This window comes from Mustela lutreola, chromosome 16 (genome assembly GCF_030435805.1).
Source record: "Mustela lutreola isolate mMusLut2 chromosome 16, mMusLut2.pri, whole genome shotgun sequence".
Classification (NCBI taxonomy): domain Eukaryota; kingdom Metazoa; phylum Chordata; class Mammalia; order Carnivora; family Mustelidae; genus Mustela; species Mustela lutreola.
In genome coordinates, this window is record NC_081305.1 from 18,999,579 (window position 1) to 19,025,647 (window position 26,069).

Genomic DNA, 26,069 nt, shown 5'->3' on the forward strand with positions numbered 1-26,069 from the left:
TCTCACCTTATTAGATTAAATGGAAAAGGATTAAACATGCCGATCAAAAATCAGAGATTGGTAGGGTGGATAAACTGTCATATCCAATTACATTTGGTCCACAGAACACACACTTTCTATTAAAAAATGCAAATTTGGGGCACCTGGGTGGTTCAGTGGATTAAGCCTCTGCCTTTGGTCATGATCTTAGGGTCCTGGGATCGAGCCCCGCATCAGGCTCTCTGCTCAGCGGGGAGCCTGCTTTACCCTCTCTGCCTGCCTCTCTTCCTGCTTGTGTTTTCTTTCTCTGTCTCTCTGTCAAATAAATAAATAAAATCTTAAAATGCAAACTGGTTGAGAGTAAAAGCATGGAAAAAGAGACACTATGTAAACTAACTGAAAGAGAGCCAGAGTGACTATACTAATGTTAGATGAAACAGACTGATGCCAATTGTTACCAGATACAAAAATACATTTTATAATGCTAAAGGGTCAGTCCTTTAGGATAACAATTAGAAACCTATATGCCCCTAACAGCAGAGACTCAAAATACATGAAGCAAAAACTGATGGAATTGAAGGGAGAAATAGACAATTCAACTATAACAGTTGGAGATTTCAGCACCCCACTTTGAATAGTGCATAGACAAACTAAACGTATCTGTGAGGGAATAAGAGTTGAACAACAGTACAAACCGTGATATCTAACGGATAGCTATAAAATACTCCACTGCCAACATCAGAATACACAGTCCTCTCAAGGGCACATAGAATATTCTCCAGGACAAAACATACATTAAGGCATAAAACAAGTTTGAAATAAGTTTATAAGGCTTGATATCATAAAAATTATGTTCTCTCACCATAAGGGAATGAAAGTAGAAATCAGTAACAGCAGGAAATTTGAAAAATTCACAAATATGTGAAAATTAAATAATGTGTTCTAAATCACCAGTGGATGATAAAAAAGGAAATCACAAAGGAAGTTAGAACAAAATTGGAATTAAGACAAATTGACCCGAGAGCTTTACAGACACCACCCTTGGAGACCATAGTCCCCAGGAAACCCTGCTGGTAGGGTCAAAGAGCAGGAGCCTTGTTGACGTGAATAACACTTACCTTTTCAACTCCAGACCTGAGTCTGACAAGGAGGTTTCCTCTTCTCATTTTGATCATGAGATTTTCTAGGCAGGACTCCAATGTTGGGGTACACACCCCAGTACGTGCCCGCTGCTCACCCCTGTCAACCAGCTAAGTAGAGGTTGATTTCCTCTTTCGCTGTTCATGAATCTCACCCGCCCTGGCTCATTTGCCAAATGTAAATGGTGTGTCGACTCCATCTTCCAGAGGCCCTGCCTATTGTGCAGGGTGGAAGTGGGACCAGGAAGCACACTCAGCTCTGGGAAGAAAGGGGGCTGGACTAGGTGTCCAGTGTTTTTTCTCGGCTGCAGTGCAGACCGAGTGTCTCTGAAATCCTAATTGCAAATATCCCCCCATGTCCAGGGTTCCTTTGATGATGATGGTGGTGGTGGTGGTTTGTATGTGTTTCACGTGAGCTTTCTCAGCTCTAGAAATGAAAGAATTTCAAGATTTTTCTTTATTTAGGTATTAAAAAAATACAGTACGTCCCATGCACCAGTGTGGCCTACATATAATCATGATTACTACAGTAAGTACTACAATGATAAGAAAAAGAAGGTTACAGGAATTTGTTCATCCAACTAAAAACCCTGAATTAAAGTTGTTAACCTACATAGCAACCCGCTTATTATGCAAAAACCCTTATTCTATATGTTGGTGAGCGCTAGAAATATGTAAGTATTATTAGTAAACAAAAAAGTACAAAAGCTAGATATTGGTTTAAAAAAAAAAAAAAAGTCAGTGTTACCTATAATCTCCTGAATTGTGAGGGCCCTTGTCCAGAGGGGAACCTCAGTTCATGACCAAGGGTGAGCTGGATTTTCCCTCCTGCCCTGCCCCCTCCTGTTGAGTGATGCCATTTCCCCAGGACATGTTTGCAATCAAATGGTCCATATTTGGCTGAAAGTGGGAGATGCACAGATGACCACAGGACGTGGGCGGGGCAGGGTGACTTCTGCAGGGGGTGCCTGAGGGATGGAACCCTGCAGGGGTTTCCTGAGATGTGACAACAATGAGGTGTGTAAAATCAAATGGCACAGTTTTATAGTGCAGTCATGTTTGGGTTTGCACTTCAGCCAGAATGGCTGAGGGTCAGATCTTGAGGGCCTTCAAGTCAAGAGATTAAAAAGTAGATAGAAAAAGAGAAAGAGCATGAATGAGTGACTAGGCAAGGCGTATACAGGGAGAGGTCTTCTGTTCTGGGAACGTCTGCTCCACTTCCCAGGAAAAACTGGAGGGGTTGTCGATGAGTCTCAAAATGGGCTCACAGCTATTGCAGGCTCTTTCCAAAGGGTGTGGGTGTGGAGGTGTCCCTCACCATATGATCTGTCACACTTGGTCTTCACTGTCCCTCCAGGATGGATTCACAGTTGCTTCAGAATTCAACAAGCCATTTTCCTGACTTTGGTTGAATTTTAAGTGCTTAGTACAGAAGTTAGGGGCGTGGCAGGCCAGTGAGGTCCCTTTAGGACCCACCTTCCATAGCTGTCAAGGGGCCCTCTCCTCCTTCCTGACAGACCTGGGAAGAGGCTGGGAGTGGAGGGGAACTTGGGAGAGTGGAGGAAGTTGAAGCAGGGTAGGCTGATGGATGGTTCCAGTCTCCCACAGGACTGGGCTGCAAAGAGTTTTGCCCCACAGGCCATGCTGTGCAGCCCTTTGCGTCCAGGCAGAGAGGCACCAGGACCTCCCTGACCTCACCACCCTCACCAGGGGTTTCGAGGATTTCAAGGGAAGATCTCCCCCTGGCAGTTGAACATAAGCTGCTTTGAGGAGCCACAGAAAGGCTTTGAGTTGGACCTGTGGTTCCAGGCAACAGGGTTATGGGCATCCGAGTCCAGACAGAACCCCAGCCTGGATCTTCCAGCATTTAGGGCGTAGCTGTCACTGAAATATGTTCCTGGACCTTTCAGGGACCTGGAGTTTGCTACCCAAGGTGGTGAAGTCTCTGGGGCCCACGAGGAAGGGCTGCCGGACTGGGGTGTCCGTGCTACAGTTTGCGGGCTCAGTGGCTGGTGTCCGGCTGGCCCGAACTGCAGTGCTTTGTGTCCCCAGACCTAGAGGCCCATGGCCCCCCCTTAGTACATCAGCTCCTCCTGGGGGTCTGAGCGGTACAGCTCGGCCAGCATCTTGAACCTGGGCCCCCAGTCGTTGAGGAAGTCATAATTGATGTCCGAGTCGGATGAATCGGTGCCCAGGGAGCTGAGGGACTCGGCGATGGACTCGGCGCCCTCGTAGCCGTAGATGTGCAGCGTGTCGTAGGGCGGGCCGCCGCCGTCATGGTCCGCCTCGTCCTTCTTGACCTCGATCATGGCGGCCATCTCCCCGGGTCCGCCGTGCCCCGCGGGCGCGTGGCGCGGCGGCTTCTGCACCTGCACGTACAGGGACGGCCGCGCGTCCAGCGCGGGGCGCGGGGGCTTGGCGCTGCCGTGCCGCACCGAGTTGAGCACCGACACGTCGTAGCTGGTGGTGTCCATCTCGCCGCCGCCCTCCTCGTCGTAGGTGACCAGCTGCTCGTGGATCTCGGGCACGCTCTTGCCGTGTGCGCGGGCCTGCTTCCGGAGCCGCCGCCGCAGGAAGATGAGGAGGGTGATCACTGCAGCCAGGCAGAGCCAGTCAGACCCGGCCCTGGCCAGGTGCGCCCCGTCTCTGCGGCTCCCCGGCGCCCTCCCCTCCCCTCCTCCCAGGAGATTCCCGAGCCCCCCAGCCTTGCAGCTGCACCCGGGCCAACGCAGAGGCTGGTTCGGTCTAGACACCTGGTGGGTACGCGCGTGCCCCCTCCTCCACCGTCCGTGGGTCAAGGCCAGCCGCCCTCCCCCCACCTCCGTGGGACAGACCCAGGATGACTTCAGTGCTTTTTATATTGAGTAAGGTAGTTGGGAGGTTAAGTGTAATTGTGGTGGTGATGTCATTGTCATTATTATCACTAATTATTATTAAAAAGGGGGTCTGAGTCTGGACTCTCCACCAGGGAAACGCCAGGATGGTGGCACACCCAGGGGGTCTCTAAGGGGGGGGAGCCACTGGCAGGAAAAAGCCTGGAGCAGATAATGCAGGTGCTCCCATAGTATCCCTCAGGGCTGGTCATTTCAGTCCCCAGGGCGATCTTTAACCTTCCTCTAAGGGCGGGTCCCTGCTCCATTTCAGAGCTGGTGAAGTGCAGGAGAATTTATTGCCCTGGGAGAAGCCCCCACACGTCAGCTGAGGGGAGCTCGTGTTTGGATAAACATCTGCTGTGAGTGCCCCACTGCTTCCCTGTCCCAGGAGGCAGAAGGCTCCCCTGGCCCACACTGACAACTTGTATTGACTACTCTCCCCTCGTCAGCTGCCTCCCTTCCCCCTTTCACTCCCCTCTTCCTTCTAGAGCTTTCTGGGAGCACTTCTAACGTAAATCACTGGCACCCCAATCCTTGTCCCAGGGTCTGCTCCCTGGGTAACTCAAAACAAGGCAAGGACTAAAATACTCCTAAAATTTTTGAGGGCCCCCCAAAAAAAGAAAAAAAAAAAAAAAGAAATCAAGGTTGGAGGGATTCAGAAAAGGAAAGCAAGCCACTGGGGGTGAGGTAAGCTAGAATTTTCAAACCTTTCCTTTTTCTTGTTCCCCCAAAAGAAATATATATACGTATTTTTTTTTTTTTTCAGAATAGGGTTCATGTCAATAAATGCCTAGAATGGTGTCTGGAATGTAGTTAAGTGCTCAAAATCTATAAACTGAATGAAGGAATGTCATAAATGTGAAGTCTTTTAAAGTCGGGGAAGGGCCTTGAACTTCCCTTGCCCCACATCTACCCCCACCCTTAGGCATCCCAGCGGGGCAGAGCTTCTATCCCTGTGTTCTACTATGGAACCCTGAGACCCAGGGTGGGATATGGGCAGGAGGCAGGGTTGGTTCTTGGGTCCCTGGTCTCTTCCTCCTCCTGTGAACCCCAACTCCCTTTCCCCACCAGTCCCTTCCCCCTTCTCCTGGGCACTGACCTGTGATGGTGAGGATGCAGAGGAAGATGGCTACCAGTGCCTGGATGCTGACGCCTGCCTGGCCTGCCATCTCCTCACAGTAGGTGAACTCGCCATGCTCATTGCACTTGCAAATAGTCACGACCAGCGTGTTGGTGCCTGTAAGGCTTGGCTTCCCGTTGTCTGAGATGAGCACAGGCAGGTGGTGGACCTTGGCACGCTCCCGGTCAAACTGTCCATACTTGACTGTGATGTTGGCCGTGTTATCTGGAAACACCAGGGCTGCAGAGTCAGGCTCAACTCTCCAGAGTGCCTGTTTGCTCATTCACACTCACCTGTGGCCTGCCTCCTCCAGGGAGGCCTCCATGACCATACCAGTCTGGGGGGCAGACTGGGGGACTTCTCTGTTCTTCGTATCCCCTGCCTCATGTTCCAGCCATTTGAGTGTGGGTCTGTTTCTCCAGAGAGGGGACATTTGGGGCAGCTGTTTCGACCTAGCCCCTAAGAATGGTTTGGCCAAAACGTAAAATCCTCACTTTCTGTTTCTGTGAGCAACCCGTACGTCTGGCTCCCACCTCCTCTTCCTTAACCCCATTGTAAGAAAGTGAAAACAATGCACATGTTCCCTGAGGCACTGAGGGAGTGAGGAAATGTGTAACTGAGGATTTCCTGGGCAGGTTGGAACTGGGAATGTGCTTTGGCCTAAATTTTGGCTCTCTCTCCCAGCTTCAATGAGTGGTTCCACATACAGAAGAACCCCCTGTAGAGCTATTTAAACATGTTGATTTTCAGAACCCTACTCTCCCTTCCCCTCCAGATCCCTTTCCTCTCCTCACCCACGCCCCCCCCCCCCATTTCAGATTCACTGGCCCTGGGCAGAGGCCAGATAGTGTCTACGTTTGCAGGCTCCTGGGGAGTTACAGTGCCTGTGGTCAGAGGGTTGAGGGATCCCTGCTCCAGGATTTATCTAGCCCTGCAGGATCAGCTCATTCGGGAAGCTGGCCAAAAGCACAGGAGACCATTATTTACATTTCAAATGAAAGCTAATTACATTTTGTTATTAAGCAACCATGTCTATTATAATAAAAAATAATAGCTGTCAGGCCATTGATATTTTATGAGAGAAATGAGAGTTCTCTCATTATACTCATTTACTTTCATAATAGTAAGAACATTCAGGTTGTCAGTGAATGTGGCACCCACAGTCTTGCCTCCTGGTTGTACAGGGGGTGCTTCTGAGGTGGTTCGTAAGCATTCTATCCCAGTGCAGACCCCCTCTGAGGTGGGATTGAGGTGAACATGGGGCATGGGGTGATGGGTATTTTGCCACATAGTTTACTGCGAAAAGACAGCTGAGCATTTGAATGGTCTGTCATTGACTGCCGGCACATCATGGCCACCTTTCCAGTTCCACAGAAGGCTCCTTAAGGGTGGGTCTGTGGCTGATCCCCTGGGTCTGCCTCACACTCTCAGGGCCTTGACTCTCCTCACAGGTGACAATGGCTTTTCAGCACCAGGATCCTCATGCACCACAGTTTGGCCCACTAGAGATAGGCAGCTAGCTCTACCTTGTGCTGGGGGGGAAGGATGACTCTGTTGAGACCCAGGAGGGATTTTTCTCTGTTTTTCTCAGGAAGCAGCTGAAGCCATGGTAGCCTGTCTACTTTGGGGAGCTCAGCCACCTCAGCATCATCACTCTTGTAAGCACATCCTCATCAGAAGCTCTCATCAGCCACTACTGACATTATAGACCCTGGGCTGCGAGGAGTGGACCAGATGCTGTCCTGGGGCCACCTGGTGGTAAGTAGTCATTGTGGCTGAATCAAGACAAAGTTCACTGTATTCTTGGCATTTGGGATTTCACATTTCCAATTTAGACTCTTTGGTAGTGACCTCAGAGCTCATAGAGAATTTGCAGTTGTGCTGAGCATAGAGATCCAGTGTGGGAAGGAGTCTGTTGGGTCGTTAGTGAATCGAGCAAGTCTCTGCACTCTGTATCTGTTCTTTGTTCCTTGCTGACCTGAACATCTTCTGGGGAGTATGGACTTGGCAATTTGGCCTGGGTAGCTCTGACTGTAGCACAGACCAGTAAGGAGTTGTGCAAAATATCCTGTAACTGCCCCCTCCCCCCCTGCCGATTTTTGGCTTGGTCTTTGGCACTGGTGCTTCCAGACCCGAATCCCCCTGCCTCTGCCCCAGCCAGTAGCCAAGGCTGACTACCTTGATGCATACCGTGATTATCTGTGAGGGTGAAGTTGCTGTCCTCGGTGCTCAGGGAGAATTTGAACTTCACGTCTCGTGGTGTAATGTCCTTGTCTGTTGCCGAGATTTGCACGACCAGCTGGAGTATGGAAAATGGGGGGTAGTCAGTGGTGGTGTTGGGGTGGCCAGGAGTTTAGTGGTGGTGACTGTGGGTTTAGACCTGATCATGGCTGCATCTCACCTGTAACATTAACCTAAATGGTCTCCACAAAGCCACTCTTTGGACCACCCTCCTCTTCAGTCTATTTTTCACACATGCCCTGTGAGCCTCAGTTTCTCTGTCTGTAAAGTGGGGCTGTGGGGATAACGACACCTTTCCTCAAGGCTCTTGTGCCTTTTACATTAAGCTCAGTGAAATGCCGGCTGGCCGTGGGTGGAAGAAGGTGCTGCCCCTCAGCCTGTCCTCATGGGGTATGCCCTGCCCTCCCACCGGAGCCAGACTCACCTTGCCCTGGGGAGCATTCTCACACACTCTGGGCTCGTAGGGCTGGGCGAACTCTGGAGGGTTGTCGTTCTCATCCAAAATTTCAATGTGGACTTGCACAATGGACTCTTTGCCTGTGGAGTATCCTACAGGGAGGAAAGAGCTCATGAAGCCAGCTGCAAAGGTAGAAGGTATGTGGATGGGGAATCCTGGAGGGGTGCCCTTTTTGCACGAAGAGGGGCCTCTGGAAGAGAGTCCGGGGAATGACATTCTGGATGAAAAGGGTGAAAGAGGAGTGGGGGTGGACATCAAGATTCACGCAGAGGGATGTTTACTAAACAGTTACTTGTAAGAATCAAAAAGGTAAACAATGCAAGCCAATTAAAGAAGGTTTTAATTAATTTGACAAATTATCAAATTGATCCAATAGTTTAAGTAATTACCAATAAAATTCATTAATCACAAAATAATTAAAAGGTAAACAACCTAAGCGAGATGGGGTCAACAAATTAAACCACTTTAAAAGAATGGAATGTGTGGCCATTTACAGTGCCAGTGGAAATCTCAGTTTTAAAATGTGATAAGGAAAAGATATTTTAGCACCATGAGAAAATGGTTCTGGAATAAGGTTAAGTAAAAATGCAGGGTATGATTTTTATGTAAATATTATGATCTCAGTTATATAAAAATATGTATAGGAAAAAAGACCAGAAAAAGTACACTATTGTTAACAGTAATTATCTGTGTGGTGGTATTATGCGGGGATGATTTTCTTCTCTTTTTCCATATTTTCTCTCATATTTTAAAATGAACAACTAACTATTACTTTTAAAGTTTAAAAATTGTGTGAATGAGATTAGATGAGCAAGAAAGGGGCAAAGACTGATTTGGAAACCACACGGGAGTGCATCGCAGTCAGGGCTTGGCTGCCATGCGAGGGGGTTGATGAGTCTCAGAGATGCAGCAGGAGGCAGGGCCCCTCTAGGGTAGCACCAGTAGGGCCTTGGTCAAGTCATCTACTCCCCTGGGCCCTGGTGGCCTCCTGGGTAAGGCAGGAATATTAATCTGGATGGCAGCTGCGATTTTTCTCATGTCAAGTTTTGTAAGGATGCAAAAGTCCAATACTTGCCTTTCCCTCTGGCAAAAGTTATACTAAGCTGGAGAACCTAATGACCTTGAAGCTGGAAAGTGCTTCAGATTTTGAATTCAACCCACTGACTGGCATATAAATCATCACCTCCCCTCCCAGCTAACAGTCTTTTCCAAACATCCATGATAATGAGAACCACATAGTACTTGAGTGATGCCCACTCCTTGTCCCCATTTCTGGAACACTGGGCCAGAACCTCCAGGGAAGGCTTTATGTTTAAAAGGTGCCTTAGGTGATTCTTATCACAGAAATGTCTAGCAGGCTGTTTTATGATGGTGCTTCTTAAACTGGAATGTGCATGAGATTCTGATTCAGTCTGGGAGTGGCCCAAGATTCTACCCTCCCCACAAAGTCTCAGGTGACGTGAATGCTGCTGGCCCATGCCCAGTGTAGGGATCGAGGCTTTCTAGTATTGCAGCCAAGTGGGGCTTCAGCGGGTGCTTATAATACCTCTAGAGATTGAGATGACACATTGTGCCTATTTTGAAGGAATGAGGAAAAGTTAGAAGAATGAGAAGAAGAAAAGCCCAGGGCTCTTGGCATATGGGGCCACTCACCTCTAGAGTCCAGTTCCTTGGCCTCCACTGTCAGGTTATACCAGGGGTAGATTTCTCTGTCCAGTTCTTTCTCATTGTAAATGTCCCCTTGCTTGGTTATGCGGAAGAACTGGCCCTTGTCACTGGTCTTGCGGATGGAATATCTGCCAGGGGAGAGAAATCATGGTTTTCCATTGTTCTTTGCTGAGTGCATGTTTCTCAGCGTGACTGATGAGGCTCTTCCGCAACTATCCTTTGCAGCCCCTCCATCGTCCTCTCCCCACTCATTGTGTTCTGCCTCCCAGAGGGATTCAGAGGTGGGGGGATAATCCCTTTGATTTTAGCAGGGCTACCCTGGCTGAGCTGAAGGTGGGGCCTTGAGACTCTGTCAGAGTACTTTGAAAGCTGAGGCAGGAGGCTCTGTAATCCAGTGCGCCAGAGCTGGGTTTGGTTTTTGTGATTGATGAAAAATAGCAGTAGGTGATATAAGCAACTAACGAATCATTGAACACTATATCAAAAACTAATAATGTATTATATGTTGGCTAATTGAACATAGTAAAAAAAAAAGAAAGAAAGAAAGAAAAAAAGAAAAGATAGCTAGAAGGGAGCCAGGAAGAAATAAAAAAGGAGCTGGAATAGATAGGAAATAATAGAAAATAAATTTATGAAGTAAAAATTTGGAAAGTTCTTCCAAATCTCAAGAAAAAGGTGTAAAGAAATGAGACATGAATATGTAAGAGATATAGAAAATGTAATAAGTATCATACATATTTGCTGCTAATGAGGAAAATCCCAGAACCAATAGAACAGAAGAAATAACAAAAGATACACTAAAAGAAAACTTTCCTGATCTTAAGAAAGGCTCAACTGTACAGATTAAGAGAGATCATTAATATCAGGTGTAATTTTCAAAAGAGATCAACGTTTACATATATTCTGATGACACTTTTGAATTTCAAGGTTGTGTGAGGCAATGAACAGAGTCCAGACAGAAAAATATCTTCTTCTGAAAAAAATTAGATTCACCCCAGATGTCCCCACAATATTAAATGCTAGAAACATTGATAGTATTTTTGAAGTGAAGTGCCCCTGCTCTGAGGGTTATAGGAGCACATGTGGTGTTATTAACATAAGAAGGCAAAGGAACTAAGGTATTTGTAAACATACCAGAACTCAGGAAGTATGTCACCCATAGAGATGGGTCCTGATTTTTATGAAAACTTAACTTCATCCAACTAAGAAATGTAGAGATATAAAGAAAAAGCCTTCTTTGGGAGGCATTAATGTAAAATGAATTATTTCCTTATCATACATAGGAAAGCAATTGTGTTTGTGTGTGTGTGTGTGTCATTTTAAAGTAGAAAATGTCCAAGAAAACATTTTTAATTTTACAGGTAGAAGTAAGTCTCATTGGTAGAAGTAAAAATCAAGGTATTCCTTTCAAACATCCAGGAGAAAAAAAATGGAAAAAAGATAGACTCTATGGCAAACATAGGGGAAAAGAAAAAAAACCATTAAGTTTGAGAAATGAGAAATGTATAACAAGATTAAAAAAAAGCAAGATCAAATGTATCATTTATGATGATAAATGTGAATAGGTTAAACCCAAAGCATCTCAGTTTAGATTAAAAAGCAAAACCAACTGCCTTCTTTTTTTTGAGAGACAACTTAATGCCAGGTGAAAAGCAGAAGTTAAGAAAGTTCAAAGTAAAGATTGGAAAACTTCTTCTTCTTCTTTTTTTTTTTTTTAAAAATATTTATTTATTTATTTATTTAACATACAGAGATCACAAGTAGGCAGAGAGGCAGGCAGAGAGAGAGGAGGAAGCAGGCTCCCCGCTGAGCAGAGAGCCAGATGCGGGGCTCAATCCCAGGACCCTGAAATTGTGACCTGAGCTGAAGGCAGAGGCTTCAACCCACTGAGCCACTCAGGCGCCCCAAGATTGGAAAACTTCTATCATGCAAAGACAATTAATATGAAAACAGGACCAGCAAACTTAACATCAGGCAGTATTGAGCTGAAGGCAAAGTGTTTAGCAGAACAAATATAATAATTTCATAGGGATAAAAGTTACAAGTCATAATGAAGGTAAAATAGTTGTCAACCCTTGTGAATAGAAAAATTAAAATATGTAATGCAAAATCTTAGGGATTCTGGAAAAAATGAATGCAAACACAGTTGTATTATATCCCAGAACAGGTTAAAGCAAAAACAAAAAATACCCTACCACTGGTAAAAGAAAGTATAAACATCAGTGTCTAAAATAAATTCTTGGATCAGTAAAGAAATAAAAATTATTGTTACAGTCTGTTTACAATAGAGTGGTCATGAGAACTGTAATAGTCCCAGAGCTCCTGTGATGTGGCCCAACTCTCCATTTTTGGGGACATGTTTTTTGACTTTAATAAGAAGACCTGGTACCCTAGAAATATCAGTTCTCCCTGAACTGGTATAACATAATTCTCATTCTCATTAGAATTCTAATGTTAAAAAAAGAAAACAGAAGAATTTTATAGTTCGTATGAAAGGGTGAATGTTTGAGAATGTGTAAAAGCTAGAGAAAGTAAAATAACAGTGGGGGGGGGACTTGGCTTGTACCTACAAAGTTCTAGCCCCTGCAATGAAACAGAATGGCTTTGCCACACACAACAGTGGACAGAACAGAGGATTCAGAAATAGATTCAGTATAGCATATAACAAAGGTGGGAAAATGAGAACTTATTTAATAAATGGTGCTAGCACAATTCCTCTGCAATAAAAGGAGATTGGGTTAAAATCAACCGTTAGATGGCTCTAATGTATGAGGGAGAGCTATATTTTTCATCCCTGAGGGCAGAGGCGAGGAGTCTACTGGAGATAGAACAGGTGGTGAAGAAGTGGGCGTGGTGTGATCCAAAAAACTGTGAAAGCATTTAAAACCCCCAGACAGACAGACAGACAGACATCAAATCCACCATAAATGTACATCCGTGTTTATGTGGTCATGAAGAAAAGGCAGGACAGGACGGCCTCAAATTGTGAACGTGAGTTGCCTGGGAGTGGGGGTTACTGATGTTTTCTTTGTAGTTCTTTGTGTTGTTTCACTGTGAAATGAACACCTTTTACTTTTGTGGTTTGGACTTTAAAGTGAAGGACTTTCTCGGGTATCCTCAGTTGCTTTCCCTCTTGGCCATCAGCTCTCCCTAGATGGACCCGTGGAGACCATTGCCGGTGGAGCAGCCATGGGGAGCTCTTATGGCCAGGGCCACGTGGGCTGGGGTTGCCTGGGCAGTACAGCATCCCACCCGACCTCTAGTCCTGCCTCTGCCACGTCCCATATATGTGCCCGGAGAAGCCCTTTGCTGCATTTGGGTCATGGTGTCAGTGCAGCCGGTGTGGAGGACCTCACGCAGGGGTTGTCATGGTCATCATCACCCTTACGCGCTCTACGCCCTTACCCAATACTCCGCCGAGCTGCATCAGGGTCTATGGCCAGCACAGAGCCGATAATAGGTTTCTTCTGGTTCTCCCGCAGCTGGAAGTGGTAGAAGGGCTGCTTGAAGGCGGGGGGCTCGTCCACATCTGTGACGTTGATGATGACGCGGGCAGTTTTCCGGACGGAGATGCTGCTCAGGTAGTGGAGGTTGATGGTGGGGTCTGTCGCTTCGATGGTGAAGACGTACTGCTGAATGTCCTCGTAGTTCAGAGGCTACAGAAAGGATAAATGTGGCGAGTACCTGTTCTGAGCCAAGCCCGTGTGATAGGATCATCACAGCAACCCTGCACGTTTGCCCTAGGATGACACCCATTTTACAGCCATTTTACATTTTACCCATTTACAGCTTGTGGCCTGGACAAGAGATATTTCTAGGGTCATCAAGAGAATGTCAGGGGCTGGCTGACTGTCTTTGGCTGCCCCCCAGCCTAACTCTGTGACTGGCCCTGTGCTGAGTATTGAGGACACACAGTGGGTGAGCTACAGTCCTCTCTAGGGATCACAGCTGGTAGTTCAGTCCACAGCTCCTTAAGCATGGGCCCTTTCCTTATGTCTTTGCTCAAGATGCTTCTCCTGCCTTTGCCTGCTTACCACACTCCTACTCACCTCCCAAGAAGCCAGATCTGAAGGTCATCACATCTTCTCAGATTCCATCCTGCCCACCCCCCCAACCCCCCCGGACACAGGCAGCTGCTCCCCGCTTGGGTAGCTGGAGCACTTACTCAAGGCTGCCCTGTTTGTCTATGTGCGTCTCCCCACTCGCTGCCAGAGCTTTGCTGCTGGGGAGGCTGTGTGATTCCCCTGGGGGCCTCCAGTTCCCAGTGCAGGGCTGGACCAGGGACAGCCTCAGGAGAGTGCTCCTGGGGGAATGGCTGTGCTCAGGCTCTCAGGGGTTCTGGAATGTCCCATTTGAGTTGTGTCGTCCCTGGCCCAGGTAGCCCAGTACTCGGCATGGGTATTCTAGAGGCATTTTGTGTCCCTTGCTTCCTCTTCCAGATTCAGTTGCTCTGACTGCTCTGTCTGTCCACAGTAGCCACCGCCAGTGACCACCCGCATCCTCCCGCACTCTCTGCTGCAAGTGACTGTAACACTCCTAGGGCTGGGCGGGAGTCAGGGCAAGCCAGAAAGTGCAAGAGTGGACACCCCCTGGAGCCCTCAGCTGACCCAGCATCTCCCCCCAACCCCAGCTCCTGCAGCTCTGAGGCTTCTTCCACACTGTTCCACAGATGTCCCCAGTGGGACTGTGTCCCCCTTGCCCACAGTGACAACCTGATAGTTAAAGAACCTGTGTTCTTCCTTTTATGTGGCCCTGCCCCTAGGCCTTCCTGGCGTCACTTCTCAAGTAAATTATTTACATCCCAAATCCTTGCCTTAAGGTCTGCTGCTGGGGTAACCCAGCCTAAGGGCTTCTGTCTTGGCTCCCCTTTCCCAGCTCTAGTGTCATGAGCTCTAAGAGCACATGGCCAGTTCTGAGCTGACCCAGAATGTACATCTTTGATGACCTCCGACCTTGGAGCAGCCCCTGGGTGAGTCCTGGGAATGCATGGAACCCCAAACCCCACATCTGATGTCACAGCTGCATGCACACAAACCTTCATGGGTTTGATGATGCCCTCGTTGTGGTTGGGGTCCGTCTCAATGGTGAAGGTGTCCCTGTATTCACCCTGTACGATGCTGTACTTGGTCATCCGGTTCTGGGGCTCGTCTGGGTCCTCAACGAACAGAGAGCCCAAGGAGCTGCCTACACGGATGTCTTCAGGCACGGCAAATGTGTACTTGGCTGATGCAAATAGGGCGCCCCCAAGGGCATTGAGTTAATGAGATAGACAAGATAAATGTCCCTTATACTATCCTAATACATTTTATACAGGAATTATACATGATAAAATAATAATAATAGTAATAGCACCTCTGGAATTTGGGGTCCCAGGGCAAAGAGGTTCTGTTCTGTCCATCAATTTAACGAACAGTAATTGAGCACCTACTGTATGCTAGGTACTCTACTAGGGGCCTGTCATTTTTTTTTAATTTTTAAAAAATATTTTATTTATTTATTTGACAGAGAGAGATCACAAGTAGGCAGAGAGGCAGGCAGAGAGAGAGTGGGAAGCAGGCTTCCTTCTGAGCAGAGAGCCTGATGCAGGGCTCAATCCCAGGACCCTGAGATCATGACCTGAGCCAAAGGCAGAGGCTCTAACCCACTGAGCCACCCAGGTGCCCTGGGGCTTGTCGTTTGACAAGAGAGACAAGTCATACCGTTAGCAAGCATCTCTCATGTACACTGAGGCCACTTCAGGCTATCCTTGGGATGACCGAGCCTCTGAATTACACATCAGCATTGGAGGGTATAAGTGATGAACCGTCTGACTTTCCTCCCAAGCCCTAACCAGGGCATTGGAAAAGCTCTTGTCAGGCACTTTTTTTGGGGGAGAGAACCAGTCTGTGGGTGGGCTCAGGGCTCAGCCTCAGCTCTGGATATGGAACTTTGCCATACCCCTATTCACCAGCTCCCAGGGATTCTCTAGTTAGGGCCTGGACTTTTCCAAGCCCATAGAAACTGGGTGAAACAGTTTCACTCAGGGCACGGTGGGGGGGGGGCACAGCAGGGAGCGTGATTTCCCTGGGGCCTGTGAGGGTACTGTGGCAGATGGCATTTGGATAGCCTTGGGAATGTGCACAGGGGTACAGAGCAGAGCCTCTGCCAAGCACCAAAGTGACTTTACTGGGCTTGGGCACCCCCTGGGTTCAAGGGAGAGGTAGATGGACTGTGGGCTTTTCTACAAGACACTGCGGTCACTGAGTCTGGATTCTCCCAGCCCTCATCCTCCCTAGGGCCCTCGGGGAAGAGCTCACCCTGGGTGAAGATGGGGAAATTGTCATTGATGTCCTGCAGAGTGACCAGTACCGTAGCTGTGCCTGACTCCCCACGGAGGCCCTGGGCATCTCGCGCTTCAACCACGATCTCGTACTTGGCCTGCATCTCTCGGTCCAGGGTTTTGGTTGTCGTGAAAATGAGTCCTGCAAAAAGTGTCCCAGCAGGAGCCATGTTACTTGGAAGGTTTTAGAAAATACTGGTGCGTGGGTCGTCTCCGAAGAGCACCCCTGACTTAAAATCTCTCAGGTGATTTCACTGTGCAGCCAGGGCTGTGAACCACTGGCTGACCCCCCACCCCAACCCTTCACACCCGGCACTGCTGGACCAAAGCTGCCCAAGGAGTCCGAGCTGTGTGGAGCATGGTGTTGAGAAAGTGTGAGGGCACGGCTGGGCTTCGAGGGGGAGGAGTGCCGTGATGGATTAGTGGGGTCTGCCGTGATCATTGGTTGTGGCGGTCTCTGTGCTGTGTTGTACTGGCCGTCCTTCCGAAAGATAGTGTGCCCAGGCCTGACCACCTGGACTTCTGGCTTGCCCCCCAAACTCAGTCCTCACGGTTTTTAAAGTTACCCCGAGTGGATACTTACAATGGGCCATGTGTTCTCTATACTTTATTTCATTCAAACTTCACAGCTGCCATGCAAAATGGATATACATTTTCCCATCTTCAGGATGAGGGAACTAAGGCTCGCGGAGGTTAGTTGACTTGCCTGAGGTTTCCTTAGAGGGTGTGAGCTGGAGTAGCAGGACTGGGTTGGGAAACTGGATGGGTCCTTCCCTACACACAGAGCTGCTAACTAGCATTCTCTCTGCTTCTTGTGTCATGTCTGGGTCCTGTGTTTGTTTCCTGGCTTGGAGTCCGTGTTTGGGCAGCGGTCTGCTTCCTTCTGCCCTCACCAGCCACCTTGTCTAAACGGGTATAAGCAACCGTTTCTGTAGGATGGTGTGCTTGGGTGGTAGGTGACACCTCTGTGACTAGATCCCTCAGCGGCTGCACCCGGAGTATCCACCCTACCCCGCCCCAAGCCAGTGCCCGCCCCAGAGGGTTAGTAACACAGACCGGAACCATCGATAGCAAAATGTTCTTCTCCCTTCAGGATTTGGTACATGACAGAGGCATGGTCTGCCACAGTGGGGTCATCTGCGTCAACGGCTGTCACACGGATGACAGAGGTCCCTGAGGAAAGAGCATCCAGGGGTTATTGCCTTGGGTCTGCTAGCCCCTCGCCCTGTTCCCAGATGAGGACAGTTAGGGGGCCCAGGCTGTTCCCTGAACCCACCTCCCCCAGAGTCCTGGCTGGGAGAAAAGGCTGCTTTATGTTCTTAGGAGCCTGCATGGGCACTGAGTGCTGATAGTGCTAGAGGTCGAGTTTGGTCGTCTTTGAAGGAGGCAGAGAGCAGGTGGTTTTTAGTCATGGGAGAAATGAGGGAGGGGACGGACAGGTGGGTTTGTGAGGAGAAGTAGAGGAGAGTGGCGGTGGAGAACAAAGGAATGGGACAGTGTCCCTCGGGTGAGTGCCACATCTCTGTTTCTCTTGAACTCCAAGATCTCCGTACTTTACCAGAAGATCTGTTAAGATCTCCCAGGTTCTTGGCTGGGAACCTTGGACCAAGCATTGGGGAAGGGAGCCTTTTTCTGGTACCTACTAGAGGCTGAGGGTAGAATTGAGGAAGTAGTAACTTGGAGAGGCCTGGGGTACACTGGTGCTGCACTTGGGGTGAGGGCTGTGGTCCTCCCCCCTCCACTCCTGCGTGGCTCCTAGAGGTGACTTCTTACTGTGGTGGCCAAGTTGGTATTCTTCCTGGGTGAAGGCTATGCTTTTACAGTGCTAGTCCTGAGCCAGAGCAGGGAGTGGGCTTTGCTCCGAAGAGTAGTGAAACATGTGTCTCTGATGGTCAAGGCTCAGTCATGATCAGGGTTAGGACTCAGTCCATGATCAGGATCAGGGCTCAGTCCATGACTAGGGGCCAGGCCAGTGTTTCTTTCAAGCCACGTAAAATAGCAGTTTCACTGAACTCACTAAACCCTGACCCCAGGCAGTGAAGTTGCGGATGGGAGAAGTGCCTTCAGGCCGCGGATGAGCGGGAGAGGAGGGGACTGTAAAAACAGGGCACATACCCACAGCGGACATCTCCGGCACAGATGCGTTGAACAGCCGGTGCGTGAATACAGGCCAGTTGTCATTCACGTCGTGAACTTTGATGGTGAAGCTGGAAGGAGACTCGAGGTTCTGGTTGGTATTCTTGTCTACCACTAGGGCAGTGAGGTGGTACTCAGGGATCTTCTCCCTGTCCAGCCTCTCGAAGGCATACACGTCCCCTGTGTCCTCCCTGACCCGGAAGACCTTGCCCACAGACTCTCCTTTGAGCACATACTTGGCGTTCTTGCGGTTCACACTTGATTTGATCTAGGAAAAAAGAGTTGCCATGAGCGGAGGATGGGCGGGGTGGCTATGTGCACGAGTCAATGCACGTAGGTACGTCGGTGTGTACATGCGCACCTGCACGGTTGTGCCTGTGAGTGTACACGTGTGTGGTGCTGTCCAGGGAGCCTAAGTGTAGCACCTGCAGCTTTCACAAGTGTCTCCAACTGGTCTTTAGTGCATGTTCTCAGCCAGGTCCCTGCAAACACTACACCCACGGGGCTTGTCCAGCCTGCTGCCCTCCTACGCCCAGAACGGCACTCGGAATGTCGTAGGCGCTTACAAAAAGATTTTCGAGGGAAAGAATGTTGCCAATGGGAGGCAAGGGATATGCTGCCCCTTACTAGTCACTTAAGCTCTCTGAGTCATGGTAACCTCATTGTAAAGTGGAGATAATATTGCGTCTATATGTTGAGCTCCTCTGTTGAGCAGAACGGTGCTTTCAGAAGTGAATTCCAGGAAGCACTGATGTCTTTTGCTGTTCCACACGAAAATTCCGTTCCAGTGAGCTGGGAGATGGCTGGCACCGGCTAGCCAACTTACATCTTTCGGAAAGTTTGTGAGCTAGTGTTCAACACAGCCGTTCTTAAAAGTTCAGTTATATAAACTTATCAGTTAAATGAATCCTATTAAAAGCAAAGATAGCCTACTCAAAATTCATTGCTTTCTCATGATTGTACTACATTTTACTATGGTCTTGAGGTTATATCTGTTTTGAATGATGGAAATACTACACGGTGCGGTGTTAATATGTATCTTTTCACAACTCTGTCTTTGGTGCCATTAAGTTAGGACCTTGTAACAGACATAGTAAAAGTATTTACACATGGAAATGAGCAAATGTGGTGAATCAGGAGTTTTTTTTTCCTGGAGAACCAGTTGTCAGACATTTATCAGCAAACTACTGATTCCAGTCAATTTAGTCTTGGTACGGTACATAAAGTATTCTCTTCTTGGAGATTTACAATGCATAGCCCTATAGAAGAAAACTAATGAGCTTTAACTTAGGATTCCCATTGTAATAAGAACATTTTTCCTTTGTAACACATAGTATTAGTGCCCTAGAGACTAAAATTTATTATTTATTTATTTATTTTTAAATTTTTTTTTTTTAAGATTTTATTTGTTTGTCAGAGAGAGAGAGGTAGAGAGAGCGAGCACAGGCAGAAAGAATGGCAGGCAGAGGCAGAGGGAGAATCAGGCTCCCTGCTGAGCAAGGAGCCTGATGCGGGACTTGATCCCAGGACGCCGGGATCATGACCTGAGCCGAAGGCAGCCGCTTAACCAACTGAGCCACCCAGGCGTCCCCTAAAATTTATTTTTTAAAATAATTTTTTTTGAAGATTTTATTTATTTGAGAGTGAGAGACAGGAATGCCGTCTTGGTGGCTCAGTGGGTTGAAGCCTCTGCTTTTGGCTCAGGTCATGATCTCAGGGTCCTGGGATCGAGCCCCATGTCTGGCTCTCTGCTCAGCGGGGAGCCTGCTTCCCTCTCTCTCTCTGCCTGCCTCTCAGCCTGCTTGTGATCTCTCTCTGTCAAATAAATAAATAAAAATCTTAAAAAAAAAAAAAAAAGAGTGAGAGAGAGAGAGCGCACAAGATAGGGGAGGGTCAGAGCAGGAAGCAGACTTCCTACTGAACATGGAGCTCAGCATGGGGTTTGATCCCAGGACCCTGAGGTCATGACCTGAGCTAAAGGCAGACGTTTAACTGACTGGAGCCCTCCAGACGCCCCAAGAAAACGATTTAGAAAAAGATTTGGAAGCTAATGTACGTAAAGCCATTTGCACAGGCTCTCAATAAATACATGTTATTATTCATGGTATATCCATATGTTGAAAGATATTAGGGTAGAAGTGCTAAACATTTCATTTATAGAATCTTAGAAACAGAGACTTTAAGGAACACAAGAGAATCATATTTCATGCATGTAAAGTGGTACTCTCATAGATGGTTAGAATATTTAAGAAAATGCAGTTCAATTCCATTAAAAATGTATAAATCAGTTGCCTAAAAGTTGCTAGGCAGAACGCTGGAAACACAGGGGTAATCCAGACCCCGTTCCTGCTCCCAGGGTTGAGACTCCGAGACAGGGCCATATGGGTCCAGGGAGCAAGAGCCTTGAGTAAAGGTGTCTGATGAGGAGAACCAAGAAAGAGTGGGTGTCAAGACAGAAGAGGGAGTGTCAAGAAGGGTGTGGTCAGATCCCGTGAGGCTAGAAGGCATCCCTCGGATTGAGCAGCAGTGCAACCCCGGCGCCCTGGTTGAGAGCAGCATCAGGGCGGAGGGTGGGGTGGAAAGCCAGAGGACAGCTTGGAGAAGAGTCTGCAAGGTGAGGAAGTGGAGACAGGGTGTGAGGGCCTCCGTCTTGGGTGGAGCAGAGCCGGGTACTGGGTACCCGGTGTACTGGGGCCCGGCAGGTTCATGAGGGGGTCCCAAGACCCAGGGGCCAGGATGTATGATGAACAGTGGGTCAGGAGGCAAGAAGCAAACACCCCAGCTCTGCAGCCTGTGGCTCGGGGGAATAGTGGGGGTTCAAGGAGAAGGGTCAGTCTGGAACTCTGTGCGAGTTGCTTAGGGTTAGTAGGTAGTTCCAAACTTGGTTCGGGGTGGGGAGGTTGGTGCATTAGGACCCACATGGGCAGGGTTAGTGGTGGGGAGAGATTGAGCTTTGACCTATTTTATTGGAATTCTGCACAAGATTCCATTGGAGTATAAGCTCCTTCCCTCCAACACTTTATTTTTTAGAACAGTTTTAGCTTTATTAGAAAACCGAGAAGATAAGACAGAGAGTTCTCATGCATCCTGCTCCCAGTTTCCACGATTATCAACGTTTTATGGTGATGTTATGTTAGTATGGTGCCTTTGTTCTCACTAGTGGACCAGGACCAATACATTTGTAGTGACTGGGGTCCATCATTCATACAGATGCCCTCAGTTTTTGCTTCATGTCCTTTTCCTGCTCTAGGAATCTATCCAGGACACCCCATTACATCTAGTCATCATGTTTCTTTGGGTTCCTCTTGGCTATGACAGTTTCTCAGACTTTCAGTGTTTTTGATGACCTTGACAGTTCTGATGGGTACTAGTCAGGTATTTTGTAGGATGCTTCTCTACTGGAATTTATCTGATATTTTCCTCATAGTCAGACTGGGAGTATGGGTTTCTGGGAGCGGTCTCTCTCTCTCTCTCTCTTTTTTAATTATCAGTATATTTGGATATAACATCTTAATGCTGAAAGCCATGCTGACCTATATTTATGGATTCAGAAAGCTGCTCAGGGCTCACTCCCATTGTCCAACCAGTCTGTAAACAAAAACTGTGGCCTTGATAAACAGGGATTTCCTTCCCTCAGATTACGTCTTTGGGAGCCAGGAGGCGATCCTTGGAAACTTGTCCTTGCCTCTCCCAGGCACCCTGTTCCTTCCCAGGGTGGGGACTGCTTGTGGCTTCTCTGTCCCCTGGCCCAATGCCAGGTGCCAAGTGAACACTCTTGGCGGATGATGGCAGGCCTGACGCTCTTCCTGCTGCTTGAAGACCCTTGGGAGAGGAGAGCCTTCTGAAGGTTTCCATGTCAGGGCTACGCATGAGCCAGGTGGCTTCCGCTTTCTGCGGGCTCTCCCTCGCACCGCAGATTTTCCTCGGGGCTGGCCATCCTCATCAGTGGCTGATTCATGGCACAGTTATCCCATTGGGAAAGATGTAGGTGGGTTGATGACATTTTCCTCTGTGACGCAGAGTTCACGTTTGTGTTGGAAGTCAGGAACCCTGCGCTTTCCTGGGGTTTGTTCTCCTTGGGTTCTGTCTGAGTCTTATCATGTGACCCTGGCCAAGCATCTTTCTCTCTGAGAGGCCATCCTGAGGCATTGACATTTCCCAGCCATTCTAGGGAGCCCGAGGAGCCCGTGGGCACAGTCAGCCTGCTGGTCTGGGCAGGCTGTGCGTGGAGCTTCCCTGGCTGGCCCCAGCCCCAGCTGCTGGGGCACCACCTTCCCTTCCCTGTCACCACCACCACCTTTCCCTTCAGTGTCGTGACCCCTTCCACCAGCTCTGTCTGCTCTACCACCATTACCTTCACAGCCACCGGCCACCCCCTGGCTGCCAGAACAGTGTGTTACCAGCTGTCCCGCTGCCACCATCATTGCGGGCCACCTGCTGCTGATGCCGCACCTGCTCTGGGGCCCGAGGCTTACCTTGCCCACATAATGGGGCAGTGAGGTGTTTTTCTCTTCATCGATGTGCATCTGGTTCCAAATCCAGTCTCTCTTCTGGCGCTGGTGGGTGCGCAGCACACCGGGGGGGTCCGGTCGGACAGGGCTGGGGTCTGTTGCCACCACCACCAGCGGGTCCAGGCAGGTGCCCACCGAGGCGAGCAGCAGCACGAGCATCTGCATCTTCTGAGAGGCACCGATCTGGGGAAAGAGGGGGGACACCGCCAAGGCGTGGCGGTCATACTCCGGCGTGTGAGCAGCTGCCTGCTGTTGAGGGAACTTCCCTTATGTTCACTCTGCAGTCCTTTCCTCTCTGCTCCTACCGGCACAACCAGTCACTGTTCCTGCCCCGCCCCCACTCGCTCCAGGTCTGGGGGAGGGAGGCAGACACAGAAACCCTTCTCCTGAAGTTCATGTGCGCTGGTCTGGAGGCGAGTGCCGGTGACCAAGGGACCCCCCGGAAGGGCTGGATGGAAGGTTTTTCTGGAGGAGGGGGTGATGTGGTTGCTGATGGGAGCTTCCAAAGCCCTGTGCTGTGACACCCCATAACCCTCCTTTTACACACAAGACGTTAAGATCCCCCCCCCCCGGAGCAAGTGGTGGGGCTGGGGATGGAGCCTCCGTGTCTGACCTCAACAGCTATCACTTATCAAGTACTTATTACAAGCCCGACACTGTGCAGCTGCGCTTTACGTGTGTCATCTCATTTAATTTTCCTGGTTACTCTCGAAGTGGATTAATTATAACCCTCACGTGACCAACAAGCTGAGGAGCAGAGGGGTTTAGTTAACATTCCTGAGATCCCAGACTGTGAGCTGCAGAGTGAGACTCGAACCAGGTCTGCCTGGCCCCAAAGGTCGTGTTTTCTCCCACTGCCCTCTCTTGTCCTCACAGCTGCTGTGGGGTGGGACTTCAAGACGCCTCTGAGCAAACATGCCCTCCCCACCCCTGCCAGCAGGAGAGCCCCTGTGGCACTCTTGCTTTGATGCTGTATTCAGAAAGTCCTTAGGAAACCCCAGTGTCTTAACCTGGAGGGTCAGGCCCTCACCAGGCCCAGAGCTCACAGTTGGTGATCAGTTTAGTAACTATTACAAGGACAGGAGTGGGGGAAGGTGGGGGATTGAGAAGCTGGGCTCATAGTTTGTGGGGCCCAGTGTAAAATGGAAGTATGGGGCCCTTTGTTCAAAAAGTATTAAGAATTTCAAGATAGAGATAGAAGAGCATGAAAACGGGCCTTAAGAATAGGACCCAGTGTGCTTGCAGACCCTAAATGGCACCTCTTGGGACAGGAAATCAGCCTGGACCAGAATCTTGGGTCACCCAGAAATCACAGCCTGGTTTCATCCTGAATTCCAGGAAGGGGGGTTTTCCCCCAATCCCCTGTGGTTGGTGAAGGCTGTGACTCTGGTTATCATTGTGCTCTCTCAACCCTGACCCCATTAGTCTACTCATGCTGGGTCTCTGCATCACTCATCTGTGGCTCCTGGGTAAGTTCAGGGTCAGAGGTCATATGGGTGGGAGTGGGAACCAGGGTTCCTGCTTGGAGAGAGACAAGGACCACAAGATCCTGGATAGGAGGCTGCCACCTGGCTTGTCCCCCATCTTGGCCCGAGGGAGAGCCTGGATTTTGCACATTACAGGAGTTTTGTAAACTCTAGTAACATTTTCTCTAAGACGCTGGCGCCAGGCTGTCCTCAGTGAGAGCCCGGGATGTCTGCGCTGGGTTAGCCTCACCTCTGGGTCTGCTGATCTTAGCATCTGAGGCCCCCACCCTGTGGTCCCTGCTGCTGGCCCAGGAGGAAGCAGGCTCCCAGGCTTGGGTGGGACAGAACACTGGAGCTTGTCAGTGAATGAATGTGCCATGTGCCTGGGGAGAGGTTCTGGGTCTCAGGTTCCTCAGTTATGAGGTGGTGGAACTGAAGGAGGCTTGGTGTCTTTTGAGGGTAGGACATGGAGAGGATAGCCCCTCTAGGTGGGAGGAAGGCAGTGATGAAAGATTTGGGGATGTTGGGAGTGCTGGCCAGGAAGCTGGTCCTGACTCTGGGGACGTGGCCGGCATGCCTCTGCCCCAACATTGCCAGACTCAGGCCTAGCGGGTCATTTCCTTTTCTGCCTACAAAGGGACTTCGAGTCTTGGTTCTTTCTTCCTCCCAAGTGAGAGGTGACTCAAATATGAAAAAGTAAAACAAACAGAAGTGAAACTGAGAAACGGAGAGAGAATCCTCAGGCCTTTAGACAAGGTGGAGTGTGAACCCACGCACTGAGCCAAATGGGTACTGAGTACCTACTATACGTGGGTTCCATAATGGGCACTGGGGCACAGCAGTAAGCAAAGCACATGGGATTGACCTCAGGGAGTGCACGCTGTAGTGGGAACACCAGGAAAATAAGCAAGTTAAGAAAACGCCAGCTAGTGTTACACTGGGGGGTGCAACTCAGAGAGAGGGTGGCTAGCTGAGGTCAGGGGAGGCCTCTCAGAGAGATGACACTTAAACCAGCACCTTAGTGTTAGTCTTAGGAGTACCAGGGGAAAGAAAGTCTTTCTAGGCAGAAGGACTAACATGTGCAAAGGCCCTGAGGTAGAAAAATGGGTGGGGTGCTTCAAGAACCAAAAGAAGCCCTGGGTCAGGTAGAAATGAGCAACAAGGGGTGAGACATAGGAAGAGGTGATGAGGTCAGTGTGGTAGGCTGAGGGAAAGCCCCCCAAAGAGGTCCGTGTCTGAATCCCTTGGAATCTGTGAATATGTTACTTTCTATGGCAAAAGGACTTTGAGCAGATATGATGAAGTGAAGGATCTTGAGAGAGGGTGGTGGGCCTGGATTATGTGCACCATGTTATGCATAATATAATTAGAGTGTCCTTAAAAAATGAAGGCAAGAAGGTCAGAACCAGGTAAAAGGAGATGTGACAGTGGAGACAGAAATTGGTGTGATATGTGGCCACGGGCCAAGGAATGTGAGCGGCCTCTTGAAGCCAGAAAAGGCGAGGAAACAGATTCTCCCCTAGATCTCCAGAGGAACGCAGCCCCGATTTTTAGCCCACTGAAACCCGGGTCAGACCTGGCCCCTCCAGAACTGTAAGAGGAAAAGGAAATAACTTGTGTTGTTTTAAGTCCCACGTTTGGGGTAGTTTGTTGGCTCAGCCATTGGAAATGGGTGCCATCAGGTTGTGTGGGGGCAGCCTGGGGAGAGAGCTCTTCCTTAAGAGGGTAGGAGAGTGCCATGGTCTGATTTGCAGAGGTCGTAGCTGCGGTGAGGAGACAGGCTGGGAGGGGGAGACCCAGAGGTTGGCGGTCACTGTCACCCAGATTGGGGTGAGGAGGGGAGGGCCCTGGAGTATGCTTCTGAGGTGGAGTGACTGGGACCTGCTGGAGCACGAGATAGAGGAGAGATGAAAAGGGTCCCTGGGCTGGTCCCCCATCCTGGCCTCTCCCAGCGCACCCCCACTGCAGCACAAGCTTGGGCCTGGTCCCAGTGTTGATGGCCAGCCCCGCTGCAGTCTCGAATCACAGCTCCCTCTCCTTCCTGGAGAACATCGAGCCTCATCTGTGTCTTCCCTCCTCCCCAAGGCCGGCCACAAGTCACACATGGATCTTTCCTCTTCAGGCTCAGGCGGCGCAGGCTGGTGGTTGCGGGCTCAGTGG

At 49.3% G+C, this 26,069-nt stretch overlaps 1 protein-coding gene across 1 annotated transcript in view; it reads right to left on the bottom strand.

Annotated features, from left to right (window-relative positions):
• Positions 1 to 1,557: 1,557 nt before the first annotated feature.
• CDH5 (cadherin 5) overlaps positions 1,558 to 26,069 on the bottom strand; it is a 30,984-nt gene continuing 6,472 nt past the window's right edge. Inside the window, exons 2-12 of the mRNA XM_059151388.1 lie at positions 22,408 to 22,626; positions 17,912 to 18,200; positions 16,853 to 16,969; positions 15,774 to 15,938; positions 14,513 to 14,700; positions 12,883 to 13,133; positions 9,463 to 9,605; positions 7,777 to 7,901; positions 7,302 to 7,410; positions 5,091 to 5,336; positions 1,558 to 3,711 (exon numbers count right to left, since the gene is read on the bottom strand). Of these exons, the coding sequence (XP_059007371.1) occupies positions 3,194 to 3,711; positions 5,091 to 5,336; positions 7,302 to 7,410; positions 7,777 to 7,901; positions 9,463 to 9,605; positions 12,883 to 13,133; positions 14,513 to 14,700; positions 15,774 to 15,938; positions 16,853 to 16,969; positions 17,912 to 18,200; positions 22,408 to 22,608 (2,352 nt within the window). The 5' untranslated portion in view covers positions 22,609 to 22,626 and the 3' untranslated portion in view covers positions 1,558 to 3,193. The remainder of the gene's footprint in view (positions 3,712 to 5,090; positions 5,337 to 7,301; positions 7,411 to 7,776; positions 7,902 to 9,462; positions 9,606 to 12,882; positions 13,134 to 14,512; positions 14,701 to 15,773; positions 15,939 to 16,852; positions 16,970 to 17,911; positions 18,201 to 22,407; positions 22,627 to 26,069) is intronic.